General features: G+C 39.6%; 3 protein-coding genes across 5 annotated transcripts in view; 1 reads left to right on the top strand and 2 right to left on the bottom strand.

Moving 5' to 3' along the window:
* Positions 1-1,099: 1,099 nt before the first annotated feature.
* Positions 1,100-8,405, top strand: LOC123773606 (uncharacterized). The gene is made up of 5 exons (XM_045767398.2): positions 1,100-1,206; positions 2,932-3,022; positions 4,360-4,410; positions 4,736-4,838; positions 5,350-8,405. Exons 2-5 carry the CDS (start codon positions 2,945-2,947, stop codon positions 5,469-5,471), a joined length of 354 nt encoding a protein of 117 aa, XP_045623354.1. The 5' UTR covers positions 1,100-1,206; positions 2,932-2,944; the 3' UTR covers positions 5,472-8,405.
* Positions 8,400-11,911, bottom strand: LOC123773665 (vitelline membrane outer layer protein 1 homolog). The gene is made up of 4 exons (XM_045767491.2): positions 11,755-11,911; positions 9,653-9,768; positions 9,140-9,316; positions 8,400-8,700 (listed from the first exon to the last, which is right to left on the bottom strand). The coding sequence occupies exons 1-4, from the start codon at positions 11,801-11,803 to the stop codon at positions 8,452-8,454; spliced, it is 591 nt and encodes a 196-aa protein (XP_045623447.1). The 5' UTR covers positions 11,804-11,911; the 3' UTR covers positions 8,400-8,451.
* Positions 11,912-13,948: 2,037 nt separating this feature from the next.
* Tbc1d15-17 (TBC1 domain family member 15/17) overlaps positions 13,949-21,472 on the bottom strand; it is a 47,551-nt gene continuing 40,027 nt past the window's right edge. For all 3 annotated transcript variants that reach the window (XM_069312443.1, XM_069312444.1, XM_069312445.1), the window contains exon 14: positions 13,949-18,673. In XM_069312443.1, the coding sequence (XP_069168544.1) occupies positions 18,440-18,673 (234 nt within the window). In that variant the 3' untranslated portion in view covers positions 13,949-18,439. The remainder of the gene's footprint in view (positions 18,674-21,472) is intronic.

Raw genomic sequence — 21,472 nt, 5'->3', positions numbered from 1 at the left:
GGAAAAGATCATTAGGGCAAATGGGGACCTTTGGCAAGCCGCCGGCTTCCTGTTCTCATCAAGGCCACTAGTATTAGTGGTGCTATTTATTCTCAGGTAAATTCAAGTAAATTGCAAATAGTTAAATAGATAAGTCTAAGTAATTAGCAGTGTGCTAAGATAGTATTTCCTGCGGACGTGAAAGTAGGTGCTACAGAATTTCTGGTGAAATTGCTACAATAGTATGGCTACATAGCACTAAACCTAGGAATCTGTGTACCTGATGAACATTACATTATTCTTGGTTAAGCTCGCAGTGTTCAATCACTTGGAACGTCTTGTGTGGACGGTAGAGCGACGATCTCGCTTCATGCGCGACCATGTGTGTGTGAGGGTCGGGGAGTTCAATCCCCGACTACCCAAGTACTTGGGCACCATTCCTTCCCCCCACCCCATCCCAAATTCTTATCCTGATCCTTTCCAAGTGCTACACAGTCGTGATAGCTTGGCGCTTTCTCCTTGTAGTTCCTTCCTTTCGTCGCAGTGTTTGTGTCTTGGCGAATATCAACATTGCCAGAGACCAGCAAGAGTGGTCTTGGAACGTGAAAAATTGTTGGGAAGCACGTACGGTGTTCTCCTTAACCTTGGAGACGGACAACATGGTTGATCTCACCCCAGCGCTCACGAACATCACCGAGGCTTATTGTGAAAAAGAAAAGAATCCAGAGCATATTTGCTTGTCCTCTTGGAAATCCCGAGAGAGACTGGTGTGTAATCTCGCGTGTGTTTCCTTAGGTTCATGTAGTGTTATTCCTCCTGCCTGGACTTCCCTACGGCACGCTCGCCTGCACAATTTCTGAAGCCCAAGTCATGGTGTCCTGACGAGACTCATTACCGGGTAATTCCTCAGCCAGCATTGGATTCCAGCTTCCTCATTTATATTAAATTTATGTACATTATATTTCCCATCATATTTTTATTTTAAGCATTATATTTAAATATTCGTGCAACACATAAGGTAGCCATGGCTTGGTGCGCATTTTTTTCCCGTTTTCCAATCAATTCCCATTTGTTCGTGACTGTGGCAATGTGATATCTCCATGAGTCTATATGGCATATATATAAGGATTTGGTGTATAAGCCTCCACAACCTTGCAGGAGGCACTGACGGCAACAGTAAACAACAGCCAGCGAAGATTTTTAGCGGAGACTGAACAAGATAATCAGGTACGTCAGTTCAGTCACCGGGGCGAGATATTTTTATTTGTATTTTTTGTAGACAAAGCGCCAAGCCATTACAACTTTATAGCACTTGGAAGGGATCAGGATTAGGATTTGGGATGGGACGAGGGGAAAGGAATGGTAACCTACCACTTGTGGTCGGTTGGGGATTGAACGCCGACCTGCAGGAAGCAAGACCGTCGCTCTACAGTCCAGTCAAAGTGGCTGGGTGTAGTTGTTATTGTTATTGTTTTAGATTCAGCTACTCGGGACAAAATTTCCATGTAGCACGGGCTATAGTGAGCTCCCTATAGAAAGGGGGCTCACTATAGGGGGGGGAGCGGGGTATTGAGCACGGTATATAAATACCTGATTTACCTGAGGGCCACTAACACTAGTAGCCTGGACAAAGACAAGAAGCCGGCGGCTTGTCGAAGGGAATGTGAACACGTGACTACGGAACTTTTATTAATGTTCATCTATATTTTTGCCGGGTTACATAGAAACGATTGATTGATTGATGAAGATTAAGCCACCCAAGAGGTGGCACAGGCATGAATATCCCGTAAGTGGTAGATTTTTGTTTTGTTTTGGAGTGAATGTATACTGTGTGCTGAGGTCGCAGACTACTTCGTCGATAGGTGGGCCCTATATATATTATTAGGATTCTAGAGTCTATTGGCCTTTGGAGTCACATACTTAGGGCTCCAGAGGCCAATAGCTAGGGAGCCCTAAGCAGTACGCCAGGGGTCAGATTCACGAAGCAGTTACGCAAGCACTTACGAACCCGTCCGTCTTTTCTCAATCTTTGGCGGTTTTATTTACAATTATTAAACAGTTAATGAGCCCCGAAGCACCAGGAGGCTGTTTATAACAATAACAACAGATGATTGGGAAGTTTTCATGCTTGAAAACTGTTTAATAAATGTAACCAAAGCCATCAAAGATTGAGGAAAGATGTACTTGTTCGTAAGTACTGGCGTAACTGCTTCGTGAATCTGGCCCCAAATCGATTGTTTGCGGGGGTTACTCACCTAGATTTTTTTTTATAGACGGGCTTGCGAACGCACTTGCTACGGTAGGTTAAACATCGGTTGTTAGTCGAAGTTAATTTAACACTTTCCTCCTATTCGGACACAAAAACGGGACAACTATTTTTCTCTTGAACGTGAGCGCGCGACATATTTTTATGTCTGACGAACAAATAGTTCTATAATATTCAATTCTTATCCGATCGAGTTGGGGATAGTATGAAGATGTTTACCATGAAATTTACGTTTTCTCTAACAGTCACATAGCCTATTTGGGAGAACGGAATTGTCTTGTATCTTCATGGTAAAACTATTGTATTGTTGACACGAGAAGTGTAATCAACGAAGTTTCTTTATATGGTGCCGATCTAACGCATCCTTGTGTGACATTTTATACATATGTTCTTCTAGAACATTCTATTGCAAACACATTGGTACAAAAACGAAATGTGTACATCAAAAATTAAGGTCAGGACAGTGAAAAGAGTATACACTTTTCAGTGTGTCCGCTCGATCGGCCGAAACGCCGAGAGCACTTTGCACTAACTTTTTCTCTCGTTTGCCGGGAGGATGAAAGTTATTATGTTATTTTATTTGAAATCGCATGTCTACGTTAAGTAATCTGCATTTTGACTTTGTAAATGTTCTTCATACCATTCAAGAAACGAAAGAGAAAGCATTGTTGCAATATTCCTCACAGGACCTGCAGGGTGATGGCTGCGATGGTGGCGTTGGTGGTGGGTGCCAGCGCCGGCTATGGGGTTCCTCAACCGGACTACGCTCAGCCACAGGTGTGTGTGTGTGTGTGTTCTCCTAGTTGTACTGACGAGGGTTGAGCTCTGGCCTTTTGGTCCTGCCTCTCAACTGCCAAGCAACTGGTGTACAGATTCCTGAGCCTATTGGGCTCCATCATATCTATATGTGAAACTGTGTGTGTGTGTGTGTGTGTGGGAGTGTGTGTGCGTCCTCACACATAAAGTTGTATAGTCATGAAGTAATGTTTAAATTACGGCTGTTGTTGTGTGTTAGTGCAATAGATAGATTCAGATTCAGATTCAGATTCAGATGTTTATTCAGGTAAGGTATATACATACAAGTGATGTTACATTAAAGGATTGATATATAGATAGAGCTAGTACATACAATGCCTAAAGCCACTATTACGCAATGCGTTTCGGGCAAGAAAAAACATTAATATCTAGAACTTAATACTAATTGAGCATAAAGAATAAAAGATGTTGAGAACAAATACAAATAAAGATAAAAAAAAAGGGGGAACATGACTGAAAAAGCAGCACAAATACAATAGGTTGACAAACAGTGTTGATTAAAAAAAAAGAAAAAAAAAAAGAAAATAACAGACATGGGTTGACAATAGAGGAGTGAGGTAGATTACAGGGAATTTATTAGGTAGTGTTTAGTTTTTATCTTAAACTGGTTGAGAGAGGTACAGTCTTTAACATGGTTGGGAAGGTCATTCCACATTCTGGGCCCCTTGATTTGCAGAGCATTTTTAGTTTGATTAAGACGTACTCTAGGAATATCAAAACTGTATTTATTTCTGGTGTGGTGCTCATGGGTTCTGTTACAACCTTCTATGAAGCTTTTAAGATCAGGATTGGCATTATAGTTTAGCGTTTTAAATATGTATAATACACATGAGAGAATGTGCAGTGACTTAATATCTAACATATTAAGAGATTTGAGTAGGGGTACCGAGTGACCCAGGCAACTGCATGGGTTCTATCACTCAACCATATTTGCATTCTTAATCATACAGCTTTGGAAATTGCCCAGCGTATATATAAACCATAATCCATTATATGCTTCATCCAATAATGGTCTAATTAAGTGATATGGAAATAACTGGCTTTTAAACAGCATGTTAAGAGAGCTTAACACAGCAATAGTTATGTTTCAAAGAGTTCAGAATATATAAGATGTTCAGAAAGTCTAGCTAGAAGCTGATGATTAATAAAGATCTAGCCACCTTTCAGGTGGCTTAATCATGCCACCTTAATCTAGGTGGCTTAATCGGGCTATTCATGCCCGTGCCACCTTCTAGGTGGCACGGGCATAAATAGCCCGTAATGCCAGAAGCCTCTTACGGAAAGTTATATTTCTTCAGGTGTGCCCCACCCACTACCAGACCGTCAAGGAGACGATCCACCACACCCAGGTAATAGACATCCATACATGTCAGTTCTATGTACAGAAGAAGCATGAACAAATCCACAAGGGCCGTGACGAGGGTCCTTGTGGATTTGTCCATTTGACGCATCACGCTATTGTGATTTCTGTGTGTACAGAAGAAGCATGTTCTTCGAACGCCTCTTCTGGGCGGTAAAATATGAATAACTTTTAAGTTTCGATAATATATACTTGCATTCATATCCCAAATTGTTTGTTTTGGTTTTATTAATCATCTTTATGCATCTTGTTCTGAATGTGACTGGTCTTATTCTGACTCTGATTATTATTTATTCTGCACCTGGTCAAATTAGACAAGTTACGTCACCACAACACTACAAGTACCCGCCTACATCACCGAAACGATTGTGCCGAAGCCTCAGTACATCACTAAACCCTGCCCGCATAGGTCTGTTGGTTAGTATACACTTTCTTTCTTACACGAATCACAAAATATCATTACTGGCGGTTTCAGAGTTACTCGACGGCTTCATAGTCACGAGGCTACATAGTCATTTAATACATCGTTCTGGAGTCTTCGTAATATTTATGCCTCCTCGCTATAATCATTATCGAGAAAGTATCTATTATGCAGGCGATGAGTCACAATAACGTGGCTGAAGTATGTTGACCAGACCACACACGAGAAAGTGAAGGGACGACAACGACGTTTCGCTCCGTCCTGGACCATTCTCATTCTCCATTGTCAAGTTGAGAATCGACTTGAGAATGGACGGACCGAAACGTCGTCGTTCCTTCACTTTCTAGTGTGTGGTCTGGTCAACAGTATCTATTATCATCCAGCTGGGATGATTTGGTGTTGGGTTTAGCGCTTATCAACCTACGGAAGTGAGGTTGGAGTAATAAAGAACGTGTACTAGGGATAACTCTTATAAATAATTTGAACAAAACTTGCATTGTCTTTCAGGTTATGGGCACAGCCACGATGGTGGTTACGGCAGAGGTGGTTATTATGGCAGTGGTAACATTGACGTGAGGGAGAGAGCCGACGGTGGTGCCTCAAGCGAGGCGTGGACCTGGTCCCCGTAGGACAGACAGACCACAGGACCACAGTCACGCCCGCCGACAGTCACTCACACACAAGCTGAGGGACGAGATACGACCGACTAAGCTCGAGCAAGGAACAAACCCGTCCTGGGGCCAGATTCACAAAGTATTTACGCAAGCACTTAGGAACCTGTACATCTTTTCTCAATTTTTGGCGGCTTTGTTTACAATTATTAATCAGTTATGAGCTCCGAAGCACCAGGAGGCTGTTTATAACAATAACAACAGTTGATTGGCATATTTTCATGCTTGTAAACTGTTTAATAAATGTAACCAAAGCCGTCAAAGATTGAGGAAAGATGTACACATTCGTAAGTACTTGAGTAGCTGCTTCATGAATCTGGCCCCAGATGTTAAGCTCGTCCAGCGTGCTGTCGTCCCAACACTGCTGTTGTCCCCCTTATTAGATTATTATTTTTTCTGTACTGTGCAATCATAAACATAATTTTTTCTAAAATATTAGTCCTAGGGTCCTAGGGTAGGTTAGATTAGGTATTTTGTTTGTGGTTTCGATTACAGCATTTGTTTTTACAGTACTTGGATGAACCATTTAGTTTAGAGGTGAGCTTCGAACATAAGAAGTGAACGAAGCACTGTACGAGAAAAGTTCGAACGTAATCAGTTGTGTAGCGCTTTTCATTCAAAATCAAAGGGAACGGCTGCTGAATTAATGAGATTTTGATCAATATTTTCAAGGTGAGCTGAAGCAAAATACTTTAGATGCAAAAAGGTCCAAATATTGCATAGCTAGAGAGAATATAATCAACATATGAACTTTTCTCTTTAGTAATAAAAGTACAAGTATAAACAGAAGATAATAATCAAGAGCTAACATACACAAAACATAAGACAGCCACATGGGATTTCAACATGCTCGCCATCCTTTGCTTTTGCGTGGGCAGCGGCGAGCCTAGAAGAGATTTCGACGCCTGTCCTGCAGGCGTCGAAAAGATCTGGCACTTCCGAAGGGGCAATCGACGCCACCACCCGGGAAGAGGGAGGAGACATCCGCACCACCAATCACAGCAGGCGCAGGACCCCCAGCCACATTCGACCATCTCTCGTGGCTCCATAACGTCCAGACCGTCCATCACACGATCTTCCACAATCGGCACTGGATGCACCTCTGCAAAAACGACACCGGATACATGTAGCACCTGCACCAACACCCACCACGTTCGGGGCCGTCCAGTCATCACCACCCTCCACAGGGCGCGCCGCCAACTGGGTGATTCCATTGTTGTTGTTGTTTCAGATTTAGCTACTCAGAACGAAGTGTCTATGTAGCACGGGCTATGGTGAGCCCGTAATGGTGATTCCACCCGAGGCCCACGTAAATAAGTCATCATTCACGTCCCAGCATGTGAAGCCCCCAGCGAGGGGAAGGTCAAACTCATTGAAGATGTTTACCCGGTCGGCGCCATCCACCAGATAGACAGCGGCAAGGTGAACAGGAAAACCACGCCGAAAACATGACCGGGGTGGGCTGGAACAAGCAGTAAAGGGTGTTCTCCTCATCGCCGAAACTGAAGATAAGGAACACTCCGCACAATGCAACCCGTTCTCGCAAATCCACACAGAGCAGTTGCCGGTAAATAAACCCTTCGTTGTGTTATCTTGCTCCACCGCCACATACCTCGCTATGCTGAGATTCTGAATAGTCAACCTTTCCGCCCCATCAAGCAAAGTAAAGTACTTACCATCACAACGGCCTAGGAAGTCTTCGTAGATAGAATCCGTCCGGAACTTCACCACAACACGCTTCTCCCGTAGAATTTGAATACCTATGAGACCCTCCTACCAGATGTTCAAACACGTCAACGAGCGAAGTGTCGATACGCTTGTAGTCCGCATATGTGCTAAACTGCGCGAGAAGTAAGCGTCAACTCTCAAAATAAAAACTAATCAAGATGCGGAGCAATTACACGATGGCACAAGTACGAAAGTAAACAGCAACCATTAAGCTATAAAATAAAACAAACTACATGAATATTTGTTGTACAAGGTTGCTGCCTCCGACAATAATATTGACGCCTTCCCTCGCCTCCACCGTCGTGAACCTTGTGAGTGAACACAATGTAGACTACATTGTCTGATTGTCCATACTTTGTACCTTTCTGAACCTGTGTTCGAACCTATGCATCGAAACGTGCCTCATACACTTACAGCCCATGTTGTAAGTTCACCTAACTCAACTAAAGTCTATGTATGAACCCATTATATGAAATAATATTCCTTTATATTTGAGAAAATATCATTTTGTTATTGTACCGTATGAAAATTCCGTCGATAGTCTCCTTTTGTATTACTAGAGTTGGCTGGTAGCCTGTGTAGCCTTAGCATGGATTATTATATATACTCACTAGATGAGGTATACTCACTAGGTATATTATATATATACTCAAGATACCCAGTTGCGCCAGGGTATCCTCCCCTCTCTCATAATCTCCTCCTTCTCACATATCTCTTTCCATTCTCTCTTACAACTCCACTCTCCACACGCTTATTGGTTGCTAAAGATGCCGATATCTATTAAACAGTAGCATTGTGGCTTACCTCAACTGGCCTATGACATTCCCATGTCCCCTGAGTATCACTGTGGAAAGCTGTGTGAGGCTAACTCTAAGCGTCTGGCTTCCTACTTTCGACATAGAATTCTGTTGACCAGACCACACACTAGAATGTGAAGGGACGACGACGTTTCGGTCCGTCCTGGACCATTCTCAAGTCGATTGTGAATGGACGGACCGAAAAGTCGTCGTCCCTTTCTAGTGTGTGGTTTGGTCAACATATTTCAGCCACGTTATTGTAACTCCTCGTCTGCAAAGAATTCTGTTTTGTTGTACATAAATATAATTATATTATGTGCTTTGGTAATAATGTTATTGTAAAACATATTAAAACAAATAATACATAGGGTATTCTTTAATTCAAACTTATAAGAGATGTGATGCATGTAGTATCAAGCAGGGAGGTCACAGCAGAGGAACCTGACGTCATTGAGGGCAGTGTCATCACTGAGGCCTCCCTGGTCCTCCTGCACCCGAGTCATAATGCCACACACAGCCATCCCACTCCGGCAGAAGGAGGGCCCCAGCCAGTGGCCCCACTTGTTGCCTGGGGCTTCCAGGTACTCCGACTCGTCTATGCAGTACATGCGCAGTGCGTTGGCGGCCGTGTTGTCCCCGATGGCTCCCTCGTCAGCGTGGCTCTACAACACAAAGAGAAATCGTGTATGTGATTGAAGACACAACATGAGAAACAAAATACAATCTGACCAGACCACACACTAGAAGGTGAAGGGACGACGACGTTTCGACTCACAATCGACTTGAGAATGGTCCAGAACGGACCGAAACGTCGTCGTCCCTTCACCTTCTAGTGTGTGGTCTGGTCAACATACTTTAGCCACGTTATCGTGACTCATCACCTGAATATGAAATTTATGTGCAAAAACTTTCCGATAATCAATAGAAACTTGAACAAACGTAGCTATCTATTTTTAAGAGGTAGAATGTTTACTTTCATTTACTGACTTACTGTAATTGTGCATTAAGTTGCCTTAAAAGAACATGAAAAACTTTTATTATTACAATCACTAGTATTGCTGAGGTTTAAACGACCGGGAGCAAACTGTCTAAATGAGTTACCTTTAGATCGTAGCCATTGAGGAAATTGGCTCCACAGAGTTGGGCGCCGGTCCAGGAGCCGAAGCTCATGGTGGAGGAGGTGACCTCACCGGTGTTGACGCCCTCAGGAGTACGGCAGAACAGCTGGATAGCGTTAACACTTGTATCATCCTCGAGAAGGCCGTGCTCATCCTCCACCTGTCCCAAGCACCATACTCGATTACACACAGAGATCACACTAACGTGATGCATCAAATGAACAAATCCACAAGGGCCTTTTACCCTGTCGTAGCTCAGTCGATTAAGGCAGTGTCTGGGATGCTCCCGGACGCAGGTTCGAATCCTCGTCACGGCCCTTGTGGATTTGACCATACTCGATTATTACTACGTATTTAAAACCCCAAAATTCCCAAACTGTGTCTCACACTTCATATTGATTACTGTAAATGAACTATCATATACATAACTAGCAATAATAACTTTACTAAATAACATTAATGAAATAAAAAGGGATTTATAAATGAACATCCTTACTTTTATTTCAAAACCGTAGGCATAGGATCCATTGGCACAAGATTCCGTCTGGCCCCAGAATCCCCAGATGGTGGCGCCAAGCGTATGGATATAGTCGTCTGGGTTCCCCTCCTGGCCTGAGGATTATATATCCTGATTATCATATACATCAAGTGTTCACGGGCTATTCATGCCCGTGCCACCTCTTGGGTGGCTTAATCTTCATCAATCAATCAATCCAAGTGTACCATTTCTCATCACGTAGTTGTAAACAAAGTGATCGGTGGGAATCAAAGGCTGGTCGCCGTCTGGAGGTGAACTGATACCAGAGATAACGAAGCACCTCCCACCATAATACGCTTTTCCCGCCATCAGTACATGTTTCTGGAGCCGGGAATTATGGGCCATATAGTTCTTTTGGTTTACAATAATAATCAACATTGTACTGAAACAAGAAGCACGAAACTGCCTACATGAACCCACGGTACAGCACAGCGAGGAAAGTTCGGCAAGGCAGAGAGAAATCTACATAACTGGACGAAATGTTGCCTCATTTTGATAACAAAAGATGTTTTTTATTCAAGTTCAAGTTCAAGTATGTTTATTGAGACAAGAGAGAAATACATCTCAAAGGGATAGATGGAATATCGAGTTAAGATTAAAATTGAAAGTGACGTACTGTCCCGTTTTCTGTTTTGAGTCCTCTAGTAGGTTAGGAGAGACCACTTTAAATTGACCGTTTTCTTGACGTTGGGACACCGTTCTTATTTATTTATTTATTTATTTATTTATATATATACAAGAAGGTACATTGGGTTTGTGAGAATACATTGGATAGTACAGTAATTACATTCTTGTAAAGCCACTAGTACGCGCAGCGTTTCGGGCAGGTCCTTAATCTAGCAGATAATTTTAAGTAGGTAATTTCAATCAAAATTTATAAATGATAAAGATACATTACAAGAGAAAAATGAGATGAGAGAGATAAGTAAGTATATTAAAGCACATTGTTATATTAAAGCTCTGATTGATTACATTGACAGCTTGATTAGTAATTTAAACAAGATTAATAGACACCATGCAGCAGATTGACAGCACATATAAGACAGCAATGATCACAATGGTAAAGATGTTCAGATTGGGTACATAAAGATTGGGAGACTGGGTAGCAAAAGATACTGATAAACAAGATTTATAAACACCATACAACAGATTGGCAGCACATATAAGAAAACAGCAATGATCACAATGGTAAAGATGTTCAAATTGGGAACATAAAGGTTGGGAGATTGGGTAGCAATTGATACAGTGCAATTTTAAGGCAAAAAGTGAAAAACTATGAAGATGAAATTAGGTACTTTTTAGTATTGATTTTGAATGATGTAAAAGTTGGACAGCTTTTCAATTTAGTAGGGAGTGAGTTCCATAAACTGGGTCCCTTTATTTGCATAGAGTGCTTACACAGATTAAGTTTAACTCTGGGGATATCAAAGAGATATTTATTTCTGGTGTGGTGATAATGGGTCCTATTACATCTGTCCAGGAAGAGTTTCAGACAAGGATTTGCATTTAAGAACAGGGTTTTGTAAATGTAGTTGACACAAGAGAATTTGTGGAGTGAGATTATGTTTAGATTCAGATGTTTATTCAGGTAAGGTATATACATACAAGTGATGTTACATTAATGGATTGATATATAGATAGAGCTAGTACATACACTGCCTAAAGCCACTATTACGCAATGCGTTTCGGGCAAGAAAAACATTAATATCTAGAACTTAATACTAATTGAGCATAAAGAATAAAGAATAATTCTTGTGCCAGGTAAATCCACTACGGGCTCACCATAGCCTGTGCTACTTGCCCCGCTCCTGTGCCAGGTAAGTTACGGGCTCACCATAGCTCGTACTACTTGGAACTTGTTCCGAGTAGCTGAATCTATAACAACACAATGACGTTGGGAAACCTTCGGAGGACGGGCCGTACACCGCGCTTGTCTCCAATATTAATTTCATATACAGGAAAAAGTAGACAAATTTCGGTGTTGCGGCTTATAATTTTAACAGAAGATTTAGCATTCAGTAAGACATATATTTCTGTTTTGTCAAATCGGCTAGACTTACCGTGGATGGAGGTGGCGAGGCCCACGACGACACAAAGGAGAAGGAGCATGATGACTGCTGGACGTTACGGTACTCCAGTGAAGGTCCCGTAGCCACATCCTCATCCATATACCTTCACTCTGAGACAACTGCCACCTGGCCTCCCTTGCTTGACCTTCATGGTGGAATGGGAAAGAAGCTAAACATTATTATCATTATAATTTACCTGAGGGTCACTTAACACTCTAGCGGCCTCGATAAGGACAGGAAGCCGATGGCTTGTCAAAGGTTCCCCTCTCCATTTATCCTGTTGATTTTTTTTCAAGTTGGGTTTTAAAGCTCAGCAGTTTTGGCATTTACGGCTTCGGCGGGTAGGCGGTTCCATGGGTTTATAACTATGGGTGAATAATAATCACTGTGCCTAAAGTTTCAGTTTAGTAAATACATTTAAGTTTTGTGATAATGACGAAGTTCATCGAAAAATGGGAATATAGTGGTTAAATGAACATATTGAGATAAAATTTAGAGAGTGAAATTCACACAACATCTGACACCTGAGTCTTTCTCATGCTTATCAAGGCAGCAAGTGTCAGTAAGTACACTAGGAGTTACTTCATCCATGGCGGCCATACTTGTGGCTTCCTCACTCGGGGTTACCGCATTCGGGGTTTACATACTCGGGGTTACCACTCTCGGGGTTACCACACTCAAGACTACCACACTCAGGGCTACCACATTCGGGGTTTACATACTCGGGGCTACCACACTCGTCCCTGGACAATCCACGTCATAGTTATGACGTGGATTGTTATGCCCCACATGCAAGGTCTTGCATTTATCGATATTAAAAAACATTTGCCAGTCTTCTGACTATTTTTAAGAGTTCATGTAGATCTCTCTCTCTGTAGGGCATCAGTATAATTTTCACTTCCCACCTTACCATGAATCTTACTGGCATCTGCAAATTTGATTATATCATTTGTAATATTCTCGTCTACTTCACCGATGTACAGGTATATTTTAAAAAGAGGGCTGGCCCCAAAATGGATCCTTGCGGTATCCAACTCACCACATTTCTTCAGTCATATTCCTTCCTATTTAGCATGATCCTTTGTTTTAACCATTGATTTATTCATTCCAGTATTCTACCATTTATTCCATGGGCCTATAGTTTCCCTTATTAGTCTTTTATGTGGTACCTTGTCAAAAGCTTTAGCAGAGTCCAAGTAAGCTACATCAACCGCAAGTCCTTTGTCTAGATAGCTGGTAATCGTTTCCAAAAATGTGAGCAAGTTTGTAAGCCAGGATCTACTTTGAATGCACCCTTATTGCCTTGATTTTACAAGATTGTTCACTGTGAGATGGTGAATGATAGCCTCCCTTAGGATATGGCAGGTGACTGCAGGTAATGAATCCTCCAGCAGTGATTGTTCCAATTGTAAATTATGTGGGCATGAGCTAGGACACACTCTAACAATGACTTCAAACCAAACAGTATGAAATAATGTACTTCACAACTACTTCATGCAATCACGAATATTGCAAAATATTCTTGTACTTGCCCAGAGTTTGCTAGTGCAGGCTAGTAGACTAGAATCACATCTCATGTTTTCAATTGATTCCATGTATGACTAACCATCCTGTGAGATGGGGATATTAGATAAACTCATAGCCAGCTTTTGATCTGTACTCTCTAATACTGTACTTCTTAAAGAATAAGACAGCAGCACACTGCTGTGTGTACCTATACTTGATAAAAAAAAAATGTTTGCTCAACTTAGTTTTAAAGATTTTAAAATAATCCTTAAATTTATGATTCCAAGATCTTTGTAAACAAACAATCATCTTGAATATAAATACCTCCAAAGGAATTCTAACAGGTCTTCTAACAGCTTATAAATTTATCTTGCAGAATATTTTCAAATATATACATTATAACAAAAGAAATTACAAATACATATTACAAAATAGTTCATAAATGGGTTACCGAGCAGAATGCAGGACCTTCATTGAAAAGGTTCCAGTACAGGTATTCAATACAGTAACATCAATAGTTTCTGCAAATCATATGATTTACTTTGCACGCCATTGTCATGTACAGAAAAATACAGGGAAACACAAATTCAGTATCTCACATAGAGCACAATCAATGAAATTTGACACACACAAATAAGACATAAGAATATGCAGAGGTCAAGGTACATTAAGGTAAACATTTTAATTGTTGTCATTTATTATATACAAAAACCATCATTTAAATATTTGCATTTTATTATTTGCTAAAATAATTATTCACAAATCCAGATTGGGTTCAGAATTACATAGTTCGGATTTTGGAGGTGGTACTGTACAGTATATGTCTGATTTTATATATTACTTAAATGCTGAAAAATATGCTGCCATTAATGCAGGGGGTGATATGCTGGATATAGGCACAGAATATTTTTTCGAAAGAATGAAATACAAGGAAAAAAATTAGCACCATCTATAATTAAATCAAGCATTGATTTTAATGGAACTGCCCAAAATGCTATGCGAGTTAGTGGCTTTGCAAGAATGTAAAAACATCAATTTTTTACATAATTACAATTATGTAATCTCTCAAACCCAATGTACCTTTAAATGTATTCTGGTAGGCCCCCTATAGCTTCCTAAGCTTTAGTGCCAGTACAGTATTGCCAAGCCTTAGCCAATCAAACCTAACATCTGGGACTCGATCATTCCTATCAGAAGCCAGGACCAAACTGGCTCAATCTAATGCACAAGGTAAGGCAAACAATCATTGCCATGGGGTAAATACCCTGTAATGTGCCTGTCCACCACCTGATGGCAGGATTTTGTTCCCAGTTCTTCTCCATTCTCAAGACTTATGGCAGTCCATCTGTGTGTTCACTTCTCGCTGTTTCAAGCTGTCCCTTGGCTTCTCCCATGGATCACCCATGTCCTATGTGGGAGAGTCGGCTTCCTCTGCCGAGGTGCAAGTGCAAGCTAGCTCATCGAGCTATGGAGGAAGCTCGTCCAAAAGTCAAGCATTGAATGTAATAAAATTCAGTTTTCTGGTGGGTAATGAGTAGCTCCTCATCCCTGCTCTCCTACTGGGATGAGAAGGTCCTGCTCAGTTAGCTCATGAATGAGGTGGCCTGGGCCACAATCAGGTAGGAGCTTGACACATTATGGTTAGAGAAAGACAAATTATCATCCTAAAGCAATAATAATGTCTCATTTACCTTCAGGGTATCTAATTTTTTTTTTAATTTGTCTATCCTTTGTGGTGTTTTTTTCAGTTTAGACTCAATATCTGATCCTTAAGTCTCACAGAGCAAGTCAAGATTCTGGTCCCATCCTCCAATAGGCAAAGCTGGGTCTGAGATGCCAGGTTTGATTGGTTAAGGTAATTACCCAAGTGATTGTAATTGCACAAGTGTAATTACTGTACCTAAGTGTAGTTACAGGATGAGACCTACGCTCGTAGTGTCCCGTCTTCCCAGCACTTTGTCATATAACGCTTTGAAATTACCGACGGTTTTGGCCTCCACCACCTTCTTACCTAACTTGTTCCAACCGTATACCACTGTTTACAAAAGGTGTGGTGGTAACAGTGTTAAGAGCTCTGAGAACTCCTGAGAAATGCTATTTCATACTGACATACTTTATATAAGTGACTAGTCATAGAGAAATGAATTAAGAAATCTACTTAAAATACAAATTATAACCATGCAAATGTATTCTTGCACATACATATACCATACTGTACCGTATAATATAGTTACAAGATTATCCAAACACAACTACCTCATGCTTAATAACTTTCACAAGTCTCCATATAAAAATGCTAAAAATTCAGCATATTATTTAATAAAAATATATATTTCATTCATTCCCTAACTACAATTGTCACTCATACTTAATAGACACAGTATAAACAAAATTTAAATGTCATTCTTCCTATTAACAAAAAAACAGAATGCTATACAAAAGGAACTACTCAATATTATCAGTTGAATATGCCTTAACTGGTGAATGCACCGATTCTAAGAAACCTGGAATTAAGCTATAAGCAATATTGAATTTGCAGACGATAAGTCACAATAACTGGGCTGAAGATATAAACACTAAACCACACACCACAAGATAAGGAGATGACGACGTTTCGGTCCGTCTTGGAACATTATCAAGTCGATTATCATAATTGACTTGATAATGGTTCAGGACGGACCGAAACGTCGTTTCGGTCTCCTCATCTTCTGGTGTGTGGTTAGTCTTCAATATTGAAATTTCTCCAGTATAGGGCAAGGAAATAAACTACTACATGTGTACATCTTCCCCCCCCCCCCCCCGTCTTTTTTTTCTTTTTTTTTAATTTTTATATATAATATACATAAAATACAGTAGTAACTACAGCACAGAATCACGAAGAGCTCACGTTCTCTGGCACCATTCATTACATCCTTAACTATGCGATTATGTAAAATATGATCATTTTTAAGGCAGGCATGAAGCATCAAAGCACAGTTGTGAAGCACCATACAGGGTATGGGCAACTCTTCAATAACTAAACACCGGGTAATTCTGTTCCAGAATATCCACTCATATTTACCCTTATTTCTAGGGACTATATTAGGGATAAGAAGCCGGCAGCTTGTGAAGGGTCCCTGTATCATTCCTAATACCATATGTAAATTGCTCTTAAAAAAACCATGCTCTCATTTAATATGAAATGAACAAACGACGTTACAATTATCCGAATATAAGTTAAGCATACTGTACTCTCATTTTACGTTAAAAATGTTAGCCATCAATAGTCTTATCAAGCCTTTGGATAAGCCACACAAAAATAAATTACATGTTTATCAACTGAAAACAAATTTTTCCTTTCTCTGTTGCAAAGAGAATAAATACCATTCCTAACAAAGCAGTGATCAAATATGACAGCAATTAACATATTTTTATTGCACACTTCATTAGTCTCCAGTCTAATTTCATTAATCTCCCTATTTCTATTATTCTAGCCACAAAATACAATTTTGCAATTAGAAAATTAAGCAAATGCAGGGTAATTAGTAAAGTATATAAAATAATGAGATTCTCCCATTTAAAAAGATCAATACTTTGCTTTAGATCTTCACTGGTATGAAGTTCATACAATTTAAGTACTCTAATTTGATCAGTATCAATAACCACCCTCAGTATTACTCAAGAGTATACCTGGAGTAGGTTCTCTTCGTTCTTTTGCTCCCCAGACCCAGCTTTGGCCAGGTTTGAGTCGAGATAACGTGGTTGAAAAGGCTGTTGCTTGGAGTGTCCCATAGCCCCACATACTCGCTACAACCTACTTAATCCAGCACTTCTTGAAGGAACTTGACTAATTGTTTCTTGAACATGTCCACTTTAGCTTTGGCAATATTTCTTACATTTGTTGGGAGGATATTCAACAGAAGTGGACCTCTGATGCTCACAGTGTTCTTTGATTGTGCCTATATCACCTCTACTCTTCACCGGATCTTTTGCATTTACCGCCATATTGCTCACACCAGTATGTTATTTTACTGTGCAAAATTTGGACCTGGCCTTCCAGTATTGTCTCTGTAAATATTATGTGATACCTCCCACATCTTTCTAGAGAGAACATTTTCAGAGCTTTGAGACAGACCCAATAATTTAAGTAGTTTATCATGTCTATGTGCCATATATATTTTCAGTATTCCCTCTACTGTATTTCAGAAATCTCTCCTGCTTTAAAAGGGAATTGCAAGTACTAAGTGCAAGTACCAATTCTCAGTGTGGGAAAGCACAAGTGATTTGAATAGCAAGAGTTTTGTGGTGGAATCCCTGGATTTGAAGGTTCTCATAATCTACCGTATCATTTTCCTGGCTGATTTTATGTTTGCTTTATGCTTAGAATCAACCACAATCTTCAGTAATGCTCCAAGTGTCAGCATCGACCACAACCCTCAGTACTGCCCTGAGTGTTAATATTGACCACAACCCGCAGTACGGCTCTGAGCGTTGGTATCGACCACAACCCTCGGTTCTGCCCCACGTGCGAATGGCAACTACAATGAAACATTATGATTACATTCTTCCTCTGTGCATAGTTTGTTCCTCTTCTGAGCAAAAAATACAACTGAATTATTTACAAACACTACTGTATTTATACACTGCCAAAATATATTGAAAATAATGAAAGACAATTATCCTTACATAATACTGTATATCTAAATGGTGATATTTAGAAACATTCACTTACTCACAAAATATTAACTAAAAAATTTCAAGACAATCATAATTTGAGCTTCGGCTTTATCAAATATAAACAAATATAACTACTACTAATAATAATAAAAAACAGTAGAAATTAATAAGAGGGTAAAACACATTCTATCCTAAACATTTACTGCACTCAATTTCCAACCATGTCTAAGATTTATTAACATGTTATCCTATCTAATGACTACCACCACCTACTACCACTAAAGATATTAGCTTTCACTCTATTATGATGATAAAGAATAATTTTACAATAATAATTCCAATCAACAATTACTAGTCATTCTTGGGGCACCTGTTTATCTATGTCTTTCATGACAAACAGCAAAAAACGTGTATACTGTGTATGTGAATGTGTATATTTTATATATATACTGCATATATAGCATATGCTTACAAATTGACCAGTCTCTTGCTAGTTACTACCAGATAGGATATGCTATATAAACTGATGACTGAGAGCCGTTTCAAAGCATCTTTCCGCATCATCATCTTGTCGTCTTGGCACAACTTCAAGGGCAGCATCCGACAAGTCGTCACCACTCAAGTGTCGTACAGCCGTTCCAATCATATTAGTTACTGCTCCAACCAATCCAACACCACTCACCCCAACAGCTTCTCCATCATTACTTGCATCAGTGTCATTATTTGTTTTGTCATCATTTCCATCATCCTGTAGTCGGGAGAATAACTGTTAAACCCTAGTTTTCAGACAATATAGCAACTTTGGCAGCATTCAGTTGGACTAAGCTTATGATTAACGAAAGCCTATGTGGTACTAGCAAAACTGCATGGAGAAAACTAGAAAGTGGTTTTGAGGGCATGTGAAAAGAACCATTCTGAGTGCTTTACTGGATCCAAAGTACAAGATTGCAAGTTGGGGCTAGTTGATAGTCATCATTAGTGCCATGGAGTACCTTTCTATAATTAAATATTATAGGCAATAAAAGTTGACTTTTATCTTGGTATTTTTCTACATATACAACTACCAATTAGCTCACCAAGATACCTCTACTGAGCCATATAGTTAAGTATGCCACAACATCTACTGAGCCAAGTGAGAATGCCACAACAAAGTTCTCTGGCTCAATTCTTCCAAATACTTTTTGACAAAAAATTCTGCACACAGGTAGAGAATGAACAATTTTACTTGATGCTGCCGACAAGTAAACTTTTACATGATGGCAGCATCAAATAAAATAAGCCTAGCTGTAGAAGGGGTCAAGGGACAGGTCGACGCCAAGTGCCGTGAATACAGGCGAAGGATGTCGAAGGTTTTCAGACTGATTAATCTAAACAACACAAGAGGAAATGTGAGACAGGAAAAAAGATCGAGGGACAATATAATGGGGAAAAAGTTTGCTACTAAGGGGGTTTGTCAAGGCCCTGCCAATCCCAGCTCTTACGATACAGGTTCGGGTTTTACAATTTCACAATTAGGATTTTCAATGTTATCTTGAGGTTATCTTGAGATGATTTCGGGGCTTTAGTGTCCCCGCGGCCCGGTCCTCGACCAGGCCTCCACCCCCAGGAAGCCAGCTGACTAACTCCCAGGTACCTATTTACTGCTAGGTAACAGGGGCATTCAGGGTGAAAGAAACTTTTACCCATTTGTTTCTGCCTCGTGCGGGAATCGAACCCGCGGCACAGAATTACGAATCCTGCGCGCTATCCACCAGGCTACGATGTGGGGGTAAGCCAGGCACAATACTAGGAGACATGATAGACGTGCACAGAGACACGCCTGTAGGTCAGTCATGCAATATAAGGTCACCAAGGAAGAGAGAGCAGGGCTCTCAATAGAGGCATGGTCAAAGTGTTGTACAAACAGGAATGGAAATAAAAAATATATGCAAGTATTGGGGAAGTGGAAAAACTTGATAGAAATGCATCTGGACAATTCACTGAAAGAAAGAATAAATGAAGGAATGCACTCTTCCTTCACCAATTCTTTGTATATAAATTTACAGTACATAAATATGTATATGTACAGTACAGTAGTACCAAATACCCATAGTTGCCTAGCAATTTGAATTTCCATACATATTAATTATAAAATGCATGATAAACATTTGAGCTAAAACTAATTTAGCAGCCTGGCTTAACCTAAATATGCCCATTATTCAAGAACTATGCCCAACATAGATATACATAGGCATAATACAGAGCAAGTCAAAATAACATTGGTGAAACTATAATTAATAATTCACATTATCAATACAGAATGTTCACTAAAATCCGACTTTATGCAGAGATACGCAAAGATAAACAAACCTCCGTTTTATTAGGTTTAGTAGTGCAGTTCTGGCTATTAGGTATGACATGTATGTACAGTACATTCATAAATGTGTGTGTGTTCGTTTAGCTACCAACTTATCTGTAAGAATGTTGGAGAAAATATAAATAAAAAGCAAAGCATGGGAAAAGAAAAAAAAATTGTATATATGTTAGTCTTTTTAATAGACAACTTTAATTACAAGATTGTTACGGAATAAATTCCACAAGCAGAAGTTGGCTTATAAACTAAATAAAAAACTTACAAATATTTCTGCATGCTGTTTGTTCATAGTACAAAAGCTGCAGTCTACATTCACTTTTATTTCTCTCAAGCCTCTATTTCACGTTATTAAAATTCACATTTAAAACAATTTCCCTGTACAACTGTACCTGAATATAGCTAAATATGTATTAATCTGTAAACATAAAACAGAAATTACTAACTAAAATCTACCGGTGAGGCAATATAGATTCGCATGCATTTGATACTCTTCACTTTTGTTCATGTTTTACTAAGCAAAATTTCAGCTTTACAAATTTGCATTAATATTTATGCATCAACAAGCTCACTGCGTATTTTAGCTAATAAAATGGCATTCTCCTCAGCAAGTGTGATCCGCTTAAAAAAAAAATCATGGCTATAAAAATGTGAACAGAGTATATAATAATAATAATAATAATTATTATTATTACACTGCTAAATGTGTCTGTAGAGTAAACTTTTAAATAGTACAATGAATCAGAAGTAATTATGCTATTAAATAACTGATTTCAGATTCATTTTATTTTGTTGTGTAATGTTAAGTAAAAGTTAGTGAGGTAATCTTGGGATGTTCTTCAAAAATCATCAGAATTTCATCATAAGATATATATTATATCATTGAATATCTCAAAAGTTTCAAAAACCAATAAAGCTGCAGATACAAGCACAGAAGAATGCTTGCCGACTACGTAGAAATGTTCCTATTATTGTCATATTTCTTATGGGCTACCCTCTTCATTCAAAGAGGACAAGCTAATACCTCGTGTTTAGCCAAGTCTTTCCCCTTTGTCGGATACTGACTAGTTATTACAAAATGCACGTATCAATGATAAACGTGTCCAGTACACTGAACTGGTTATCAAACTCTTACTCTATAATCCATGATATATATATATATATATATATATATATATATATATATATATATATATA

The sequence above is a fragment of the Procambarus clarkii genome, chromosome 72 (genome assembly GCF_040958095.1).
Source record: "Procambarus clarkii isolate CNS0578487 chromosome 72, FALCON_Pclarkii_2.0, whole genome shotgun sequence".
Taxonomy (NCBI): domain Eukaryota; kingdom Metazoa; phylum Arthropoda; class Malacostraca; order Decapoda; family Cambaridae; genus Procambarus; species Procambarus clarkii.
The sequence above is the reverse complement of the archived record's forward strand: the minus strand, read 5'-3'. Positions and strand labels throughout refer to the sequence as shown.